The sequence below is a fragment of the Corvus hawaiiensis genome, chromosome 1 (genome assembly GCF_020740725.1).
Source record: "Corvus hawaiiensis isolate bCorHaw1 chromosome 1, bCorHaw1.pri.cur, whole genome shotgun sequence".
Classification (NCBI taxonomy): Eukaryota; Metazoa; Chordata; class Aves; order Passeriformes; family Corvidae; genus Corvus; species Corvus hawaiiensis.
This window is the reverse complement of record NC_063213.1, coordinates 54,633,718-54,649,585: the sequence shown is the minus strand read 5'-3', so window position 1 is coordinate 54,649,585 and position 15,868 is coordinate 54,633,718. Positions and strand designations below refer to the sequence as shown.

Below are 15,868 nucleotides of genomic sequence, written 5' to 3'. Positions count from 1 at the left end.
ACACACACAAAAAAACCGCCTCAAACCCAAAACATACCACAACACAAACCTTCTGTCTATGAACTGCAGAGCTCCATCATCTACCTAGTGCTTGCAAAATGCTATTCTTCAGTTACACTATAGTGAAAAACACCTTCCAAATCTACAATTCCTCTTATTTGATGTATTTTTTTCCTAAGGAGACCACCGAGAGATAAACGTCAAGAGCTGTTGGAAAGGTAGGCAGCGTTCGCACGGGGAGATAAGGAGCGATTGCAGAGGGCTCGGTATCCTAGCAACATCCCTTGCAGTTGCCTAATGGTATTCTGCAAGAGCGGCGGCTCCAGACCGGCTGAAGTGAGGGGAATGAGGGGCTGGAGCGCAGCGGAGCTCCGCAGCCCGGCCTGAGCGCCCGGCACAGCCGCTTCCGGGCAGGACCAGACAGGCGACAGCGAGGTAAGGCGGTGGACAGGGCTGCCCGCGGCATTTCCCCGCTGGCCGTGCCCGGGGAGGCACCGCCGGAGCGCCGCGCCGCTTACCGACTGCTGGGAGCTCCGGGTAGCCGCCCCTTTGCGCTCCTCTGTCCCTCCCGCGCCCTCCCCTTCCCCCCGGGACACTTTTCCCCCACACCCCTGGAAGTCCTGGCCGAGCTACCGAGCGCAGCAGACAGGCCGACCACCACTCTCACGCTGCGGCTTCGGCCTGGGGCTCCCGTCCTCGCCCACCGCCGCGTGCCGGGAGCCGCGGGCGCTACTCGCGGCCTGGCCCGGCGACGTGGACGCGCTCTCGGCGGACGGGGAAGGAGGGGCGGATTCCCGTGGCTGCACCGCGCAGGGCGGACGGGGCGGGCGGGGGCGCCGCGCTTCTCCCGCGCCGGGAGCGCAGCGGACGCGCGCACTGCCACGCGGCGGAGCCACCGCCGCGGCGGGAAAAGGGTTAAACCCGCGCGTGCCGCGAAGGCCACGCCCCCGAGCTGCCCGCCGGCCAATGAGCGGGCGGCGGGGCGGGGCGGGGCCGCTCCCGTGCCCGCCCCGGGGTGGGTGCGCAGCTCGGCGCGGGGCGGCCGCGCGATGGGGCCGGCGGCGGCGGCGCGGGCCGGCGGGGGCCGGGGCTGCGGCCTGCCCTGCGGCCTGCCCTGCGCGCGGCTAGCAGGTGCTCGCGCGCCGTCGCGCGGCTGAGCGCGCACCGGGGCCCCGCCGGCCCGCGAGGTGAGGGCGGGGGGGCGGCGGGGGGGGTCGGGCCTCGGGGGGCAGCGTCCCACCCGCGGGGGCGGCGCGGAAGGAGGCGCGGAAGGAGGCGCGGAAGGTGTCTTCTCCCTGCGGGGACGGGGCGGGAGGAGGCGCGGAAGGTGTCTTCTCCCTGCGGGGACGGGGCGGGAGGAGCCGACCGGGGCGCTGCGTGTCACCCCGGCGGCGGGAAGGGTGCCCGCGGCTGCAGGGACAGCAGGTGCCCGGCTGCATGCCTGGGAAGGAGAGGCGCCAGAGGAGGGGGTCTCCTTGGAAAAGCGCGAGTCCCTCGGAGCCCAGCGGAGGGAGCAAGGTGCCCGGGGAGCCGGGAATCGCTGCTCCCGCCTCCGCAGCGGGGACTTCCTGGGCGGACGCCCGTAGCACGGGCTGGGTTGGGAGAGGTCTGGGAAGCCGGGCTTCGGGCACGGGCACTTGTTGCCGAAGGACGGTGTCAGCTTTTGGAATGAGGAAGGAGGTTGCCAAATCTTCCTTCTAGCTCACCGCTGCTGTGGATTGTTACCCGTCTCGTTTCAGTGCAGTTGTTGGTCTCCTATACCGAAATACCTGGCTTTGATGGTTTGTAATTTTTGGTAGAACAAGCAGGTATTTTTTTGATGGGAAGAGTTGCTCTCCAAAGAAATGCTCACAACATTAGATATTTAAAGAGGAAGGACATGATCTGTGCTTCGTCGATAGGAAACTGCAGCAGCTCACAGAAATCCTAGATGCAGACAACATTAGCAAATGCGCAACTTGTGCGTATAGCTGCATTTCAGAAGCGTATGAATATACAGACCATCTAGCAATAAATGTAACTTAAGGAGCAGAAGGCCTGTTTGCTACTAGAAAAAACTATGTTTTTTCTACATTTTGATCGAGTTATTCTGATGCGTTGCTTGACTATTAAGGACATGGTGGTAGAGATCGATTTCATTGCTAATTATGCAGCTCGCAAAGGACATTTACACTGTTTCATCATGAGGCCTCAGAGCTTCCCCCTTCCTTTCTAAGTAAGGGATACAAGAAAGAATCAGCTCTGTATGTGGGTTTAACTTAATCAAATCTTAAAGTGATTATGGAATGATACTGGCATAAACATGTTTAAAATTGGAGTTATGTTCTGCATTCTTTGAATTTCAAAATCCCAGATTTGATGGTTGAATTTTTTTTTTTTCGGCCTTATGTTGTTTTGGGGTTAGGGTGTTTCTGTTTATTTGGTATTTTGTTTAATGTGTTTCTCTAGATTGTCCAAGTTTGTGTGAAAGTATTAATTTTAAATGTCGTTGGGTTGTTTTCTTTTGGCAGTGGGACCAAACTCTTACGATATATTCATATTGCATGGTTTTTCCCTAAATTTCCATTGGCTCAAGAAAGAGACCTTAAAGCCCTTATTGAAACAGCTAGCAGAGTGAGAGCAGTAATTTAGATTAACATGTTCAAAGGCTCACCAACGGGATGCACAGAGACACGGTGGGGGCAGGTGGGACTCCCATAGTCTCATCAGAGGAAGCAGCCCCTGGTTCTGTCACTGAGGAGCCACCAGCCCCATTGCCCAGGTGTGACATGCAGGAAGAGAAGTCACCAGGAAGGCTGTCTGGTACAGCTCACAAGATCGAGGGTGCTAACTGCCTAGAAAATATGGGGCATATGGGATGCAGGGGAAAAGCATCTTGTGACTGTACAAAATTTATGGGGTGCTCGGGGGAGGGGGGACTAAAGGAAGGTGTTTCAGGAGGAACAAGTATGGGAAAATAAAAGGATTAGATAAAGGGCCTGGTCAGTTAGAAGCAAGTGGCTGGTCAGTATGTTTGACTGTGTTCTGGGCCAGATTGCCACAGCCTGTCCTCTTTTCTCATTAAGGTGCCTTTCTAACCATTTTGCTATGCGAGAGGACTCTGCCGTATTCTCAGGTGCATACTGAGCTCTAAGTGCCAGCAACTGGAGATGCACAGTAAGTTGTAGGGACCTCTGTGTCCGGTGTGCCAGCAGCTGGAGGGACTGGAGTGAGTGAGGGCCTAAATGCCCAGCAGCTGGAGTGGGAACTGTAAGCCACAGAGGCTTGTGTGCCTGCAGTGCCCGTAACTGGGGAGACTGGAGTGCGTGAGTATGGTCTTGCCAAGAATGCCAGTGTGTGGTTGCTAGTAAGTAGGATTAAGAGGTTTGGGAGCCATGTTTTGAGGCAGCTGTAAGTGTGGGACAGGTACTAGTGAGATCAGAGAGTCATCAGTTTACCAGCAGAGTGAGGCTCTGGGGAGTCTGAGGATTCAGGGTTGGTTCCTGAATAGGTTGAAGGTCTGAGACCCATTACAGAGGCATCCACATAGTGTGTATGTTTATATTCCCCACTAGCAGACCTTTGTCTGGGTCAGCTGTGGGGAGGAGCAGCGTAAGGCCAGGCCATGTTTGTGTCTGCATGAGCACTTGTTTGTATCTGTGCTGATCTGTATGGTCAGCCATGTGTATATGCATCTTTGTATTCACAGCTATGGGAATTCATCCTCAGCCTGGCTGGATCTGGGCACATGGAGTTGCAGCAGCCTTGTCGTCAGTGGGCTGCCAGGTTCAGCAACCCCCAACACAAAAATTAGTTTTTGTGTAAGCTTGAAGTTGTAGAAATTGTTGACTCATGAAACTTAAATTTAGAACGAAATCTCCAATGACTGTTACGTTGCGATAGAATTTGAAAACATTTATTGGTTTGATTGATGTGTATAGGGCTACCTACATGAATATCTAAATACCTGTATTTGTTTAAGCTTCCATGATAGAGCAGTGGAGCATAAATTAAACTCAAACCTAGCCTTTTATTATAGGTGGTTTTTTTTAAATAGTGCTTTTTCTAACTCCAGAAGCAAAAATAGAAATGTGAATAAAAGTGGGGATGTTTCAGTAACCTGGTAGGTTTTGCACTTACCTTTTCTTCTCTGAATGTCATAGAATTGTAGCATCACAAAATGATTTGAGTTGGAAGGGACTTTTAAAGATCGTCCAACCCGCTGCCGTGAGCAAGGACACCTTTCATTAGATCAGGTTGCTCAAAACCTCATCCAACCTGACCTTAAATATTTTGCGTGTCTTCCCCCTGAATAAATCTGTGTGTAGAAAAGAATATCAGCAAGGAGTGGGGATATTTATCATCTGACAACTGACCTTCCTTTTAGGTGTTTTCTGGTTCTACTGTAATGCTGCAGTGTTCAGTTGTTTTTGCTGTCAAGTTAAAAGACTCAGTTTATGTGAAATATCAAGATATCATAAAAAAATGAAAATTTCTGTCCTGTTTACTGTTGGAGTTTACAAACATATGGATATACACCCACACATGTTTATAGTGACCCACTGTTGGTATAAAATTGATAGAATGATAAGGAGATTATTTTAAATTGAAAACTGTAACTAGAGGCATTTTATATCAACTATGAAGTACAGCTACCTACCTGCCCTGAGAAATCCTCTTTGTGTCTGAAGTACTGCCAAATCAGTTTCTGATTTCCAGTGTGATGAATGCACTTTTTAAATTTTTCAGCATTTCCAGCACATTTAATTTTTTTTCTGTAGAATTCAGTTGTATATAATTTCATAGTTAATGAGCAGCAATTATTTTCAAGTTACTTTCGTTTTTTTCTCTCCAAGCAAGACTAATTTTAACAGCTGTTGGAGCAGATAACTGAAACTGTATTGCAGAGAGACACCTAATATTGAAAAGTAGAACAGTAGAAAGGAGACCTTTTCTTCTAGAAGGTGGTGTAGCTACACTGTGGGCATGCTTGGCTTTATATATTTCCCCACTTTGAATATACCAAAGGAAGGCATTGTTTTATTGTGGCCATCTCCCTATGAGTATTGCAAATTTTGAGGGAACTTTGTGGTGATAGATTGGGAAAGCAAAAACAAAAAGATAATCTTAGTACAGCAGATCCTTTGCGTTTTCATAGGCTGCTTGTATGCATGGGCTTTTTGAGAAAGGCTTTGGGGTTTTGCCTTTTTTTTTTTTTTTTTTTTTTTGGCACCTCATCAAAATACTCATGTTTTCTTCTCAGTTTAGTGGCCTAAATGACAATAGAAATAAACCTGGAAACCAAGTAATTTTTTCAAGGCCTGGATCACAAATGATTATACAGGCACTTTTGTACTTTGTGGTATGATGTCTAAAGGCAATCATTTGTTTCCACCAAGATGTAGTACTGAATTGAGGGAAGACAATGTGCAATTTAAAAATTATATAATGAGCTTATTCATATTAAAGAATGACAGCTCCTTATCAACCACAGTTATAATCGTTTTATACACCCTGTACATTTCTTGATTTTTATTTTGTGCTTCAAGTTGTGTTTTCAATTTTCTTTCCTTTTTCTAGCAGTGTGGAAAGAAAAGCATTACCACGTGTGAGAGCTGCTTCACTCTCAAATGATCTTGATCTGCATGCGTTCAGTAAATCTGATGGATTTCTAGAAGTGCCAACGTAACAACGTGCACACGTGCATTCTGTCCTTTGCTTTCCCTTCAGGAGGGCAGAAGGACAGACAGAAGGCTGGAATTTGGAGTGCGTGTTGCTGCACAGTGATTCATGCAGTTGCTTGAGGACAGCCTGTTTCCAATAGACTGCACAGCCAGTGAGAGGAGGGGGTGCAGGCTAAATGGGTTGTTTTGGTGGCTGCAGCTCTTCTCTGATCGATGGCTTTCATCGATGCTCTGTGCAGTCCATAATTTTCTTTTCTGGGCTCCCTAATGAACTAAATTGGGTTCTGCCCACTGTCTTAATAATGATCCTAATGGAGGGAACATCATTGACTTGTTTGTAAAGCTCTGGCTTGAATTCAGTATGTATTTAACAGTCAATGTTTTTGTAGTTTAGTCACGAGTTATTAGAAAATAGCTCAACTCTTTTCTGAAGATGAAAAGCCCTCAACAACTTGAAATTGGTTTTCAAGTGTTTAATGTATTAAAATTCACACTGTTTTTTGATGTATAAAACTCCCTGTATGCAGGCATGGCTGCTGATTTGGTTCAATGAAAATGGTCAGCCAAGTCCTTTAGTTTTTGAGGAGTAAGGGTGTGGCTGATATGAAGGTGTGTTTTTATTACTGGAATACAAAGGTTTTGAAGTGTAGAAGAGGCTTTAAGGTTGATGTACTTTCTTTTTCTCTTCCTTTTAAAAATTTTCTGTATGAACATTCAGATGTCATTTTACTCTTTCTTCTGAAAGTCAATCCTCAGTAATTCCTAAAAGTGTAAGGACAGCTGCCCTACTTTGGGAGTAGATTTGCTTTTATAACTCTTCGAAATCTGCTTGTGATTGACATCTGTTAAGAATTTCTGTAATATACATTTGGCTGGAGTTTTAAGAACATATTGTGCCCATGTTCTATCTTGACCTGTAGACTGCCATTGATCATCATCTTCTACCTTCATAAAAGACTTAGGTATTATATTATAAAGTGCAGATTTGTAGGCTGAAGAAAATAAAAAAGCGTACGTATATTACAGTTTTATAAAGTTACTGCACTTCAGTGTATACATTCTTGTTTAAATGTTGTATAAATATAATTAATAGTTTTTTTATGTACAGCCACTATCAATAGATGTACAATTTTATATTGATATTTGCATTGCTCTTGTACTTAAATCTCTGTGCAAGCCCAGGGGAGCTGAATCTGAGCTAGAACTGAGTTCTCTGCTTTCAGAGGTTTAGTCCTTGATTTCTTCCTATAGTTCTAGATTTGATTTCTATGCTAAGTCTAACGTATTTTTCATTTGGTTTTGACAGTGTCTCACCTTCAGGAGATGGCCTCCTCTAAGTCTTTGATGAACCTTCTCACCTTCATTTTTGGCTCAGCAATAGGATTTTTCGTCTGCTATCTTCTGTTCAGCATTATACTAGAAGAACAAGTTAAGACCCAGCCTCATGTTCTTTACAATGATCCACATGGTCAGCACTCAGCAGATACTGACAACAATCAGCTGCAAGGACAAATGAATTTCAATGCAGATGCTGGACAGCATAAAGGTATTTTGTTACACCTGGCTGATTAGAAAATGTCCTCCCTTTTCATGCATTGCAAAACATTGCTTCTTCACTGTCAAGAATTTATATGAATCATTTTCTTTCAGTTTCTCCATATTCAGGTTACATCTAAATAATTTTTTTTCTCCTGAGGGCTACTGAATGGTGGTTTTCTTTGTTGACATTTTTATTATAGTAGTAATTTTTTTTCCTTTGAGTCCAACTGTTTGTCCAATGTCTGTATCCAGACTTGTTTGGAGCAGGAATTTCTCAAATGAGCTATTGACACCAAATGGCAGTTTTGCTAAGCAGATATCTTTGCTGGTGTTGTAGATGTAGCTGGATTGCTTTTTAGCCTTAAGAAGCTAATTTTGGACCACTTCTAACTTTTGATCTAGCCTCTAAGATAAAGCTAAAATAAAATTTAAGAAAACCCACTTTTTGGTACAATTAGTAAAACACAGAATTGGAGCAGGGGGGCAAAGGGAGTCAACTGTGGGCATGATTTGCCAAGCTGATTATATAGCAGTCCAGGCACAGATTGCTGTTTGCAGTCAAAGCCAGAGAAATTCTCTTGCACTCTTGATTATTTTTATTTTTCCAGAGAAGGTAGACCCTTCAGATACTTCAGGAATACTTTTATACTTGATATATTTCGTTAAATGAGCTCCCAAATACAGAGAGTGTTTGAGTAGGGACATCTGGATGAGAAAAATTGCACTGCAGTGCTTTTGCTGAAGATGTTAGTAATTTGTTACTTAGACGTATTTAAACTCCAAACTTTGTAAGATGAGTTTGTGAGTGTTTCACATGTAATTGTAGAACATTGTTACAAAGAAATCTGATATATAGTTGCATAAAGTGCAAGCAGGAATATTTTAGTACCAGTTATGCAGATTTCACTCTCCATGAAATATTCTTTTACATAAGTTAAAATCTTTCTGTATGTATCAAGTGAAAATGTTTCTTTGAGACCAAGGAATGCTTTCATAGCTTGAAAAACATTGTTACACACCTCAGATAACTGTATTTATTCTGCTGGATTGCTGGAAAATAAAAACATGTTAGTTCAACAATAATACTAGTTTCATAGTATCCTAAATTATTTAATCTGTTAATTTCTGGTTTACCACTGGCTTTATTCTTAAAACATATGTTCCTGTTTTAGAAATATTCATTAGGTTTTGTTAGTTAACATGAATATATATAAAAGAGCTCATTAGCTTTTTGGCCTTTCTGTGTTGGAATCATTAAGTTGTATTCATTGTGAATGGCAAAAATATTCTGTTTTTAAATTTTCATTAGTCCTCCAAGACCATAAAGAGGTTGCCTCCAAGCAGTTTTTATGTACAAATCAAGGTTTGCTAAAGTCACACTTGCCTGAACAGACACCCATTTTGATATGACTCTTACACTCTCCTTTATTTTGTGAAATTGAAATAGGTTTAAGAATTTTAGTCTTTGAGAGTCTTGTTTGTTTCCTTCCAGAATCTAGCATGGAGTTCATTAACTGGTACATTTGGAAGCAAAAGCCTCTTTTCTGTCTGCGTGTCTTTTCTGATGTAGAAACAGAGTATCTGAGGAGGTGGGAGGTTGCTCTTTGTTTGGCAGTCATGTCTAATATGGTTTTACAACTTTCCTCTTTTTTAGATGAGGATAAAAATGTTGCAGAAGGACTGTATCACAAGGTGAAAATACTGTGTTGGGTCATGACTGGACCTCAAAATCTAGAAAAGAAAGCCAAGCATGTTAAGGCCACTTGGGCCCAGCGCTGTAATAAAGTACTTTTTATGAGCTCTGAAGAAAATAAAGACTTCCCAACTGTGGGCCTAGAAACCAAAGAAGGCAGGGACCAACTGTACTGGAAGACTATTAAAGCTTTTCAATATGTATATGATCATTATTTTGATGATGCTGATTGGTTTATGAAAGCAGATGATGATACATATGTTATATTGGACAATTTGAGATGGCTCCTTTCAAAATACAGTCCTGAACAACCAATATACTTTGGAAGAAGGTTTAAGCCTTATGTGAAACAGGGCTACATGAGTGGAGGAGCAGGGTATGTTCTGAGCAAAGAAGCTCTGAAGAGATTTGTTGCTGCATTTAAAACAAACAAATGCTCTCACAGTTCCTCTATTGAAGATCTGGCACTAGGAAAATGCATGGAGATCATCAATGTGGAAGCAGGAGATTCTAGGGATACAAGTGGTAGAGAAACCTTTCATCCCTTTGTTCCAGAACATCACTTAATCAGAGGATACCTACCAAAAACATTCTGGTACTGGAATTACAATTACTATCCTGCTGTAGAGGTAAGTCCTTAGGAACCCATTTTGTCAAGTGCATCTCATGATGTGCGTGAGCGTGTGATGTGTGAATTAGCATTAGGTGGAAGAATTCAAGAACAGGATTTGGAATTTTTTACATATTAAAGCTGAAAAAAAGATAGTCTAGTTCTTCAGTAGATTTTTTTTGTTGTAAAGCAGCAATCTATTTTTATACTTGTATTCAGCAGCAAAAGCATTTCTGTAGCTTAAACCAGCTGTATGATACTGTATTTGGTGTGTCAGGAGGCAGCAGCTTTAGCTATGGCTGCAGTGCATGGGTGACTGAGCTGTGGACAGTTCCATCTGTAACTGATTCATAATGGAAATTGCCCATTGGATCCTGTCCTGTCATAACCTGTGCTTGGATAGACACTACTTCATCTGGTATCAAAATCAAGCTATATTGATCAAACTTAGTTATATAACAATTGTTCTTTTTGGCATCTTTAAATATTTAATCCTAGTTCCAATTGGAGTAGAAATATGAGCAGCTCTGCAATCAAAGCTGCTGAAAACAGAAATCTCAAAACTATGTTCCAGAAAAGTGTTCTCAAAGCTGAATGTGAGCTATGAAATATAAGTTGTGACAAATGTGTTAACAATGATCCTATAGCTCTTAATAATGTCAATGAAATCAATACATTTAAAACAAAATTTTGCAATTGTTTGTTACAACTTTCTGTAAGTAGGAGGTTAGATACTGACAATATACCAAACAGTATAATGTGTCAGCACACACATTTTGCAGGTACACACACATTTTGCTTATACATTCTGTCTGGATGCTGACATAAGTAACAGGCATGTATTGTTTCATATATAAATGTAACTCATTGAGGCCTGCCTGCTGCTTCTTGGTGCTGTTTAAACACCAGCATCAAAAATTAAGCATGGAAAAGCAGAAAACCTCTGATGTTAATGAGGGCAGCTAGTTTTTTCACTGGCTTGATCATAGAAGCAAAAGACTTCGTCAGCTTTATTTTGGAAAGATGCCTTGGCAGATATGTCTGGTACATTTTGCTTGCCTAACATTAACTTTTGAAGTATGTGTATGACTGATGGTAGTGAATTTCTTACCATTAAATCAAATATTTCTTTGAATTCTCCCTGGATCTTTAATCCAGGACATGATTTGCAATTCTTGCTGATTGTTTTGCTTTGTTTTGTGTTTCAGGGTCCTGGATGCTGCTCTGATCTAGCAGTTTCATTCCACTATGTTGACTCTGTGACTATGTATCATTTGGAATATTTGATTTATCATCTTCGTCCGTATGGGTATTTGTATAGGTACAATCCTGATTCGTCGAAGAATCCAGAAGAGCAGAGCAAAAATGAAGCACTGGAGGATAATCAAAAGCTAAAGCAAAAAATTTCTGAGGGCTAATTGGACTTTGAAAAAACCAAAAAGAAGCCAGTATAATGAGTAAGAGGCTCCTCAAACTTGTGCATGAAGCTTGTGGGCTGAAATTACTCCTGGCGATTCTTCTTTCAAAAATCAAGTTGGCAGCACTTGTCACCCTGTGTACAACAGAGTGTGGTGCTGGCTCTGACTGTTTTGGATAGTGTGACCTCGCAGCCCTGCTCACTAAGATTTGGGGCCCTAAAGCTGTGCAATTGGAGGTTGCTCTGGTATAATAACATGTGGAAGAATTTGTATAAAAACCACAGTGGACAGGTTCTCAGATGATCGTACCGTATTTCTGTTCCTTTTTCTGTTCTTCTCTATTTCCTTTCTATTAAGTCAGTTCTAATATTAGAAATTGGATGCTGCCCAGTCAAACACTTCATGATGGCTTTCTTAAGTATTCTCAACATCTTGAAGTTACCTTGTGTACCTTGCCCTAAAAGTAAGGCAGAGACACGGAATTAGAGTCTCCAGTCTGCTTTGCCTTAACAACAGAGTGGCAGATTTTTACCCACAAGATTAATCTGAATTGTTTCAGAAACAGAATTCACTGCTATGAATTACTTATAAAGTTTTGAATTGTGTTGTGCAAAACAATATGAAGTTTTTGGGGACAAATACTCTTTTGGAGAGAAGTCCAGAAACGGTTACTGTTATTTAAATTGCTGAGGTGATGCAAGCTGCTTACATATTTGCCTGTGGCTTTTTTTATTTTCCTTTTATTAACTTATCCTTTTGGTTGAATGGATATAAAAATTCATCTTAGCATTTCTTAGCATAAGGTTGATGCTTTTGAAAATAGAAGTCTGTGTTCCATCCCACCTGCCACATAAACCAGGAAGAACAGCATCTTAGTGAAGTTGCATTGTAACAACTTGATTTCAGCCACTATTATAGTTAGTTTGTTTCCATTTTAATTTTCACTAGAGGTTAAAATTTTCAGATACAGAAATGTCCTATTTTAAAACTGCATCAAAGCCAGTTTATTTGGTTGAAGTATTCAATTTCACTTTTCTGAACAGTTTTTTCTTCCACTTCAAAATTTTTTTTTATCTGCGTCTTGTTACCTTTTTCACTACAAAGTGTTAAATGATCCTTTTTTCACTGTTTTTGAAGCAGAAGTACATAGTTACTCAGGTAAACAAGCCTGAATGCAGGGATCTTTCAAAGTGCATTAACCTTCTCCACTACTTCATAAGTATCTCTGCCTTTTAACTGGAAACACTTTCTTGGTGTGGGACAAAATAGGTGTTTTAATTACTGTTTTTTTTTCAGAGGCCAAATATATGTTTTATAGAATTAATATAAAACTTTCTGGTTTTCTCCTTTTCAAATTGAGCAAATAGCAGTATGGGGAATGGGATTAAGCATGACATGTAGTGTGTTTTTATTTCACACTTGAACAAAAGCTTCATCTTTTTGTTACTTTTCACCTTCATCATATTGATGAATCTGGACATAACCTAATTACCTCCAGTCATTACTTTGAAAAGGGCACATAGTGGTAGCAGACAGCCTTATTTACTACTGCTGGTCCTTCAGGATGTTCCTGGAAGATGATGTTACCATAAAGTACTGGAATTTTTTTTTTCCAAAGATAGTTCTAGTACAGATTGGAGTTCTTTCTGTTGTCCAGCAGTAGAGTCATTACTTTTCTTTTTGACCATTGCTCTGCAGCACGATGGTAATTACTGAAACAGCTCATGGTGTTGAAATGCTGCACACACCTTCTCCGCCTGAATGTAGGCTGAGTTCATCTATCAAGTATTGGTTCAATAGTTCCTGCAGGGTTAAATCTGTTGGTCTTTATGAGCAGCATTGCTTCTGAAGTACTGATAGGGACACGAGCTTTATTTTACATTAATTAACTTAAGTAGACTTAACTATAATTGCATTGGTTGAGGAAAGGAAAAAGTCTCCAGTTTGCTGTAGTCAGAGGGATGCTTGTCCAGAGAACTGTGGATGTTAACATGCTGAAAGGTGCTTCCTTCTGTGAGCTAAATGTTTATCCCACATGCAGCACAAACCAATCATATTGTGAAATCCATATGGAATTGATAACTCCAGTGTCATTGCTCAAACAAGAAGTTAAAATATTCAGGAATACTTTTAAGAAGTTATAAAATGAAATCGAGATCCCAACCTAATCTCTTTGTAAATTCAGCCCATGTAGAAGATCTGCTGAACTGCTGTACAGTTCCTTTATTTCTGCTTTCTTCTTCAGTTCGTCCATAGGGATTTGGAGATTTTCTACCACAGCAGGCAGAACTAATCCTGCATATTTTCTGCAGATTTGTGTCGTATGTTTGCCCTGTGCTGTCCTGTGAAGCAAAATCATTTCCTCTTCATGTTCCTTACTATTATCTTGACTTTCCAGTCTCATCCAGTGTAAGTCTCAGGTGGACAGAAGGAAGCAGGATGTTTGAGCTTCACACAGGTTGTTTGCTGGGGTAACAAGGTAAACCAGCCACTGCTGAGCTCAGGATGAAGCCTTTTCTCAGCAGCAGTTCTAGTTCTTATTTGCTGCCCAGCTGGGACTTGTGGGTTTAGCAGAGCAGGCAGGAATAACCCTTTCCACAAAATGTGCAGGACCTCAGAGAGACTGGAAAAGTAAAGGAGCAAGTTCCCTTTCTGAAGGGAATAAGGCTAAGGACATACTACCTTGAGATAAATGGGTGGCCTGTCTGGAGGCATGAGTAGCCTTTTCTTCAAATGTACGTTCTTTGTTTTAAAGTGTCCTTTAAATCCTCTGAATTTAAAGTGTCTTTAATTCCTCTGAATCTGCTTCTTTTGCCTTTATAACAACACTACAAAGAATTTTTTTTCTTTCCAGACAAGCTAGGAAAGTATCAGGTTTTACATTCTGTGATTATAACAGAGACCTATTGTTCTCTGCTGAATTGCATTCCCATATCCATGAGCTGGTACCTCTGGAATAATTGGGTTCTATCTCACTGCCTTCAGAAGCCTCAGTGGACAAGGTTGGAATGTGAACAGTTAGTACAATTTTCATGTACAATATTACACCACTATTAGTAGTCTGCTATTTCACTCTCAGGTCTTTGTGCTTCGAGAAAGTATTTATTGAGTTTGAGAATTTTTGCAGCCCAAGGAGACTGTATTTCAGATGCAGAGACTTTCTGAAGCACAGCAACACGGGCTTACTTAGGCTGTGCAGATTATTGCTCTGTGGTTTGGTCTGGTTTCTAAGACAGGTTTCTTAATTTTGTAAAACCTAAAAGCTTTCATTGGCACTGTAGTGATTTAAATGACCCATCTAAAAATTTTGGACTATTTTCTTGAAATTACTAGGCAGTGGATGTGGGAATGTCCCCTACTGTGACAGAGTAACATTTCAACCTTGTATTAAGTGGTTTCACTTCAGAAGGATTGAGAATGGCAAGAAGTTACTTTCTGATCACAGATCTTAATCAGAGGAGAGTATTATTCTTTGTTTGCAGAAGAGAGAATTGATCTTTGTTTGCAGAAAAGACCGATTTTAATCTTCTTTCACTCCCAATTCATTTTTGCAGTCTGTATTTGTGTTATTTAAGAGATCACACACTGGTGATGTTTGCACCATCTTTCATTTTGTGGAAGCTCTTTTCACAGTGCTTTTGCCTTGAAGGACACTTTCTTTGTTTTGCTTTGGTGGGGGTGTATATTAAAAATCACTTTTTCTTCACCTGTTGCCATTTGTTCTGTTATGCTTCCAGAAGTATAAATTTCAGTGAGTAGCTGATAGACCTTATAAACACTTTGTTTTTTGAGCAGGGTGTTTTGTCTTCATATGACAAAATAGTGTGGGTTATTTCTCTGCTGTACCTGGTACTGATGCTGATAGTGCATGCACAGATGAAAATAGACCCCTCCAATACAGGACCACTGGGAAAGGCAGTTTTGTCCTTCTTCTGTCAAGAAATCTTCTGTGGAACTCCGAAAGTGTAATTTGCTTTGTTTTACCATATTGTATTTAAAAGATTCCACAAATGTTATTAATAGTCTAAAAGAATTGAATATTGCTGCTGGACAGTGTGCTCCACTTAAAACCTGTGAATGTTTCACTTTGCAATTATAGGTAGTTGTGTTCCTAATGGCAGATAAAAGTTGGTGATTTGTCTGGAATGGTCACCATAAGGATTTGTTTCTTAAATACCTTCTTTGAAGTGCCTTTGACGAATTTTTAGCATCAAAATTAGGTTGAGAATTGAATAAATAAAATAAGTTATGTCATACACAGTTCATGTCTGTCTTCATTTACCCCTCTGCATGCTAATGGTGTTGCATAGCAGCACAGTTTAGTCCAATAAAAACGTTCTTAGTTTCTTTCTTGGGTGGGTACAGGAAATTCAAAAAGCTTCTCTCACTTCCTATGATTTTGTGATTCTGTATTTATGCTATTAACAAATAGCAAGATTTTTGAAGTGTAAAATGAGTAAGTGCTAGTACCAGATTCAGACTCACATAAGCAGGCAGTTGTTTCTGCATTGTCCTGATTCTTCAGTGTCTCCACATTATTACAGATTCCTGAGTGAACTGGCTACAACCGATACCTCAAAACTAAAGAAAGACTGTCCAAAATTAACCACTTTTTAAAAAAAAAAAAAGGGATTTATTCTTTCAGTGAACCTCTTACTTCTGAAAAAAAGTCCTGTTAAGATTTAAAAGTTGTGCTTTATAACCTAGATGTTTGTGCAGAACAGCATTCAGCAGTAAAAATGCTGGCACTTAGGCAGCTGGGAGGTGTCTTTACATCTGGAACACTGGTTGTTGGACAAGGTGTTGGCACAAGCTCAGTACAGCTGTGTGTCTTTACCTTAAGTACTGTAATAGACCCTGCTAATACCATTAACCTGGATTAATTAACTGTTTCATTTCAAAGTGCAGGAAGCGGGTGACAACCAGTTTAACTGAGCTCCAAAGC

At 41.4% G+C, this 15,868-nt stretch overlaps 1 protein-coding gene across 5 annotated transcripts; it reads left to right on the top strand.

The window, feature by feature from the left end:
- The first annotated feature begins 330 nt into the window (after positions 1 to 330).
- C1GALT1 (core 1 synthase, glycoprotein-N-acetylgalactosamine 3-beta-galactosyltransferase 1) lies at positions 331 to 15,179 on the top strand. Of its 5 annotated transcripts, none has more exons than XM_048304978.1 (4): positions 331 to 435; positions 6,970 to 7,209; positions 8,857 to 9,524; positions 10,714 to 15,179. In XM_048304978.1, exons 2-4 carry the CDS (start codon positions 6,987 to 6,989, stop codon positions 10,921 to 10,923), a joined length of 1,101 nt encoding a protein of 366 aa, XP_048160935.1. In that variant the 5' UTR covers positions 331 to 435; positions 6,970 to 6,986; the 3' UTR covers positions 10,924 to 15,179. The 5 variants fall into 5 exon arrangements, with proteins under 5 accessions (XP_048160935.1, XP_048160925.1, XP_048160945.1 ...); XM_048304968.1 differs by lacking the exon at positions 331 to 435 and adding an exon at positions 1,109 to 1,187; XM_048304988.1 differs by lacking the exon at positions 331 to 435 and adding an exon at positions 1,321 to 1,781.
- The last annotated feature ends 689 nt before the right edge of the window (positions 15,180 to 15,868 follow it).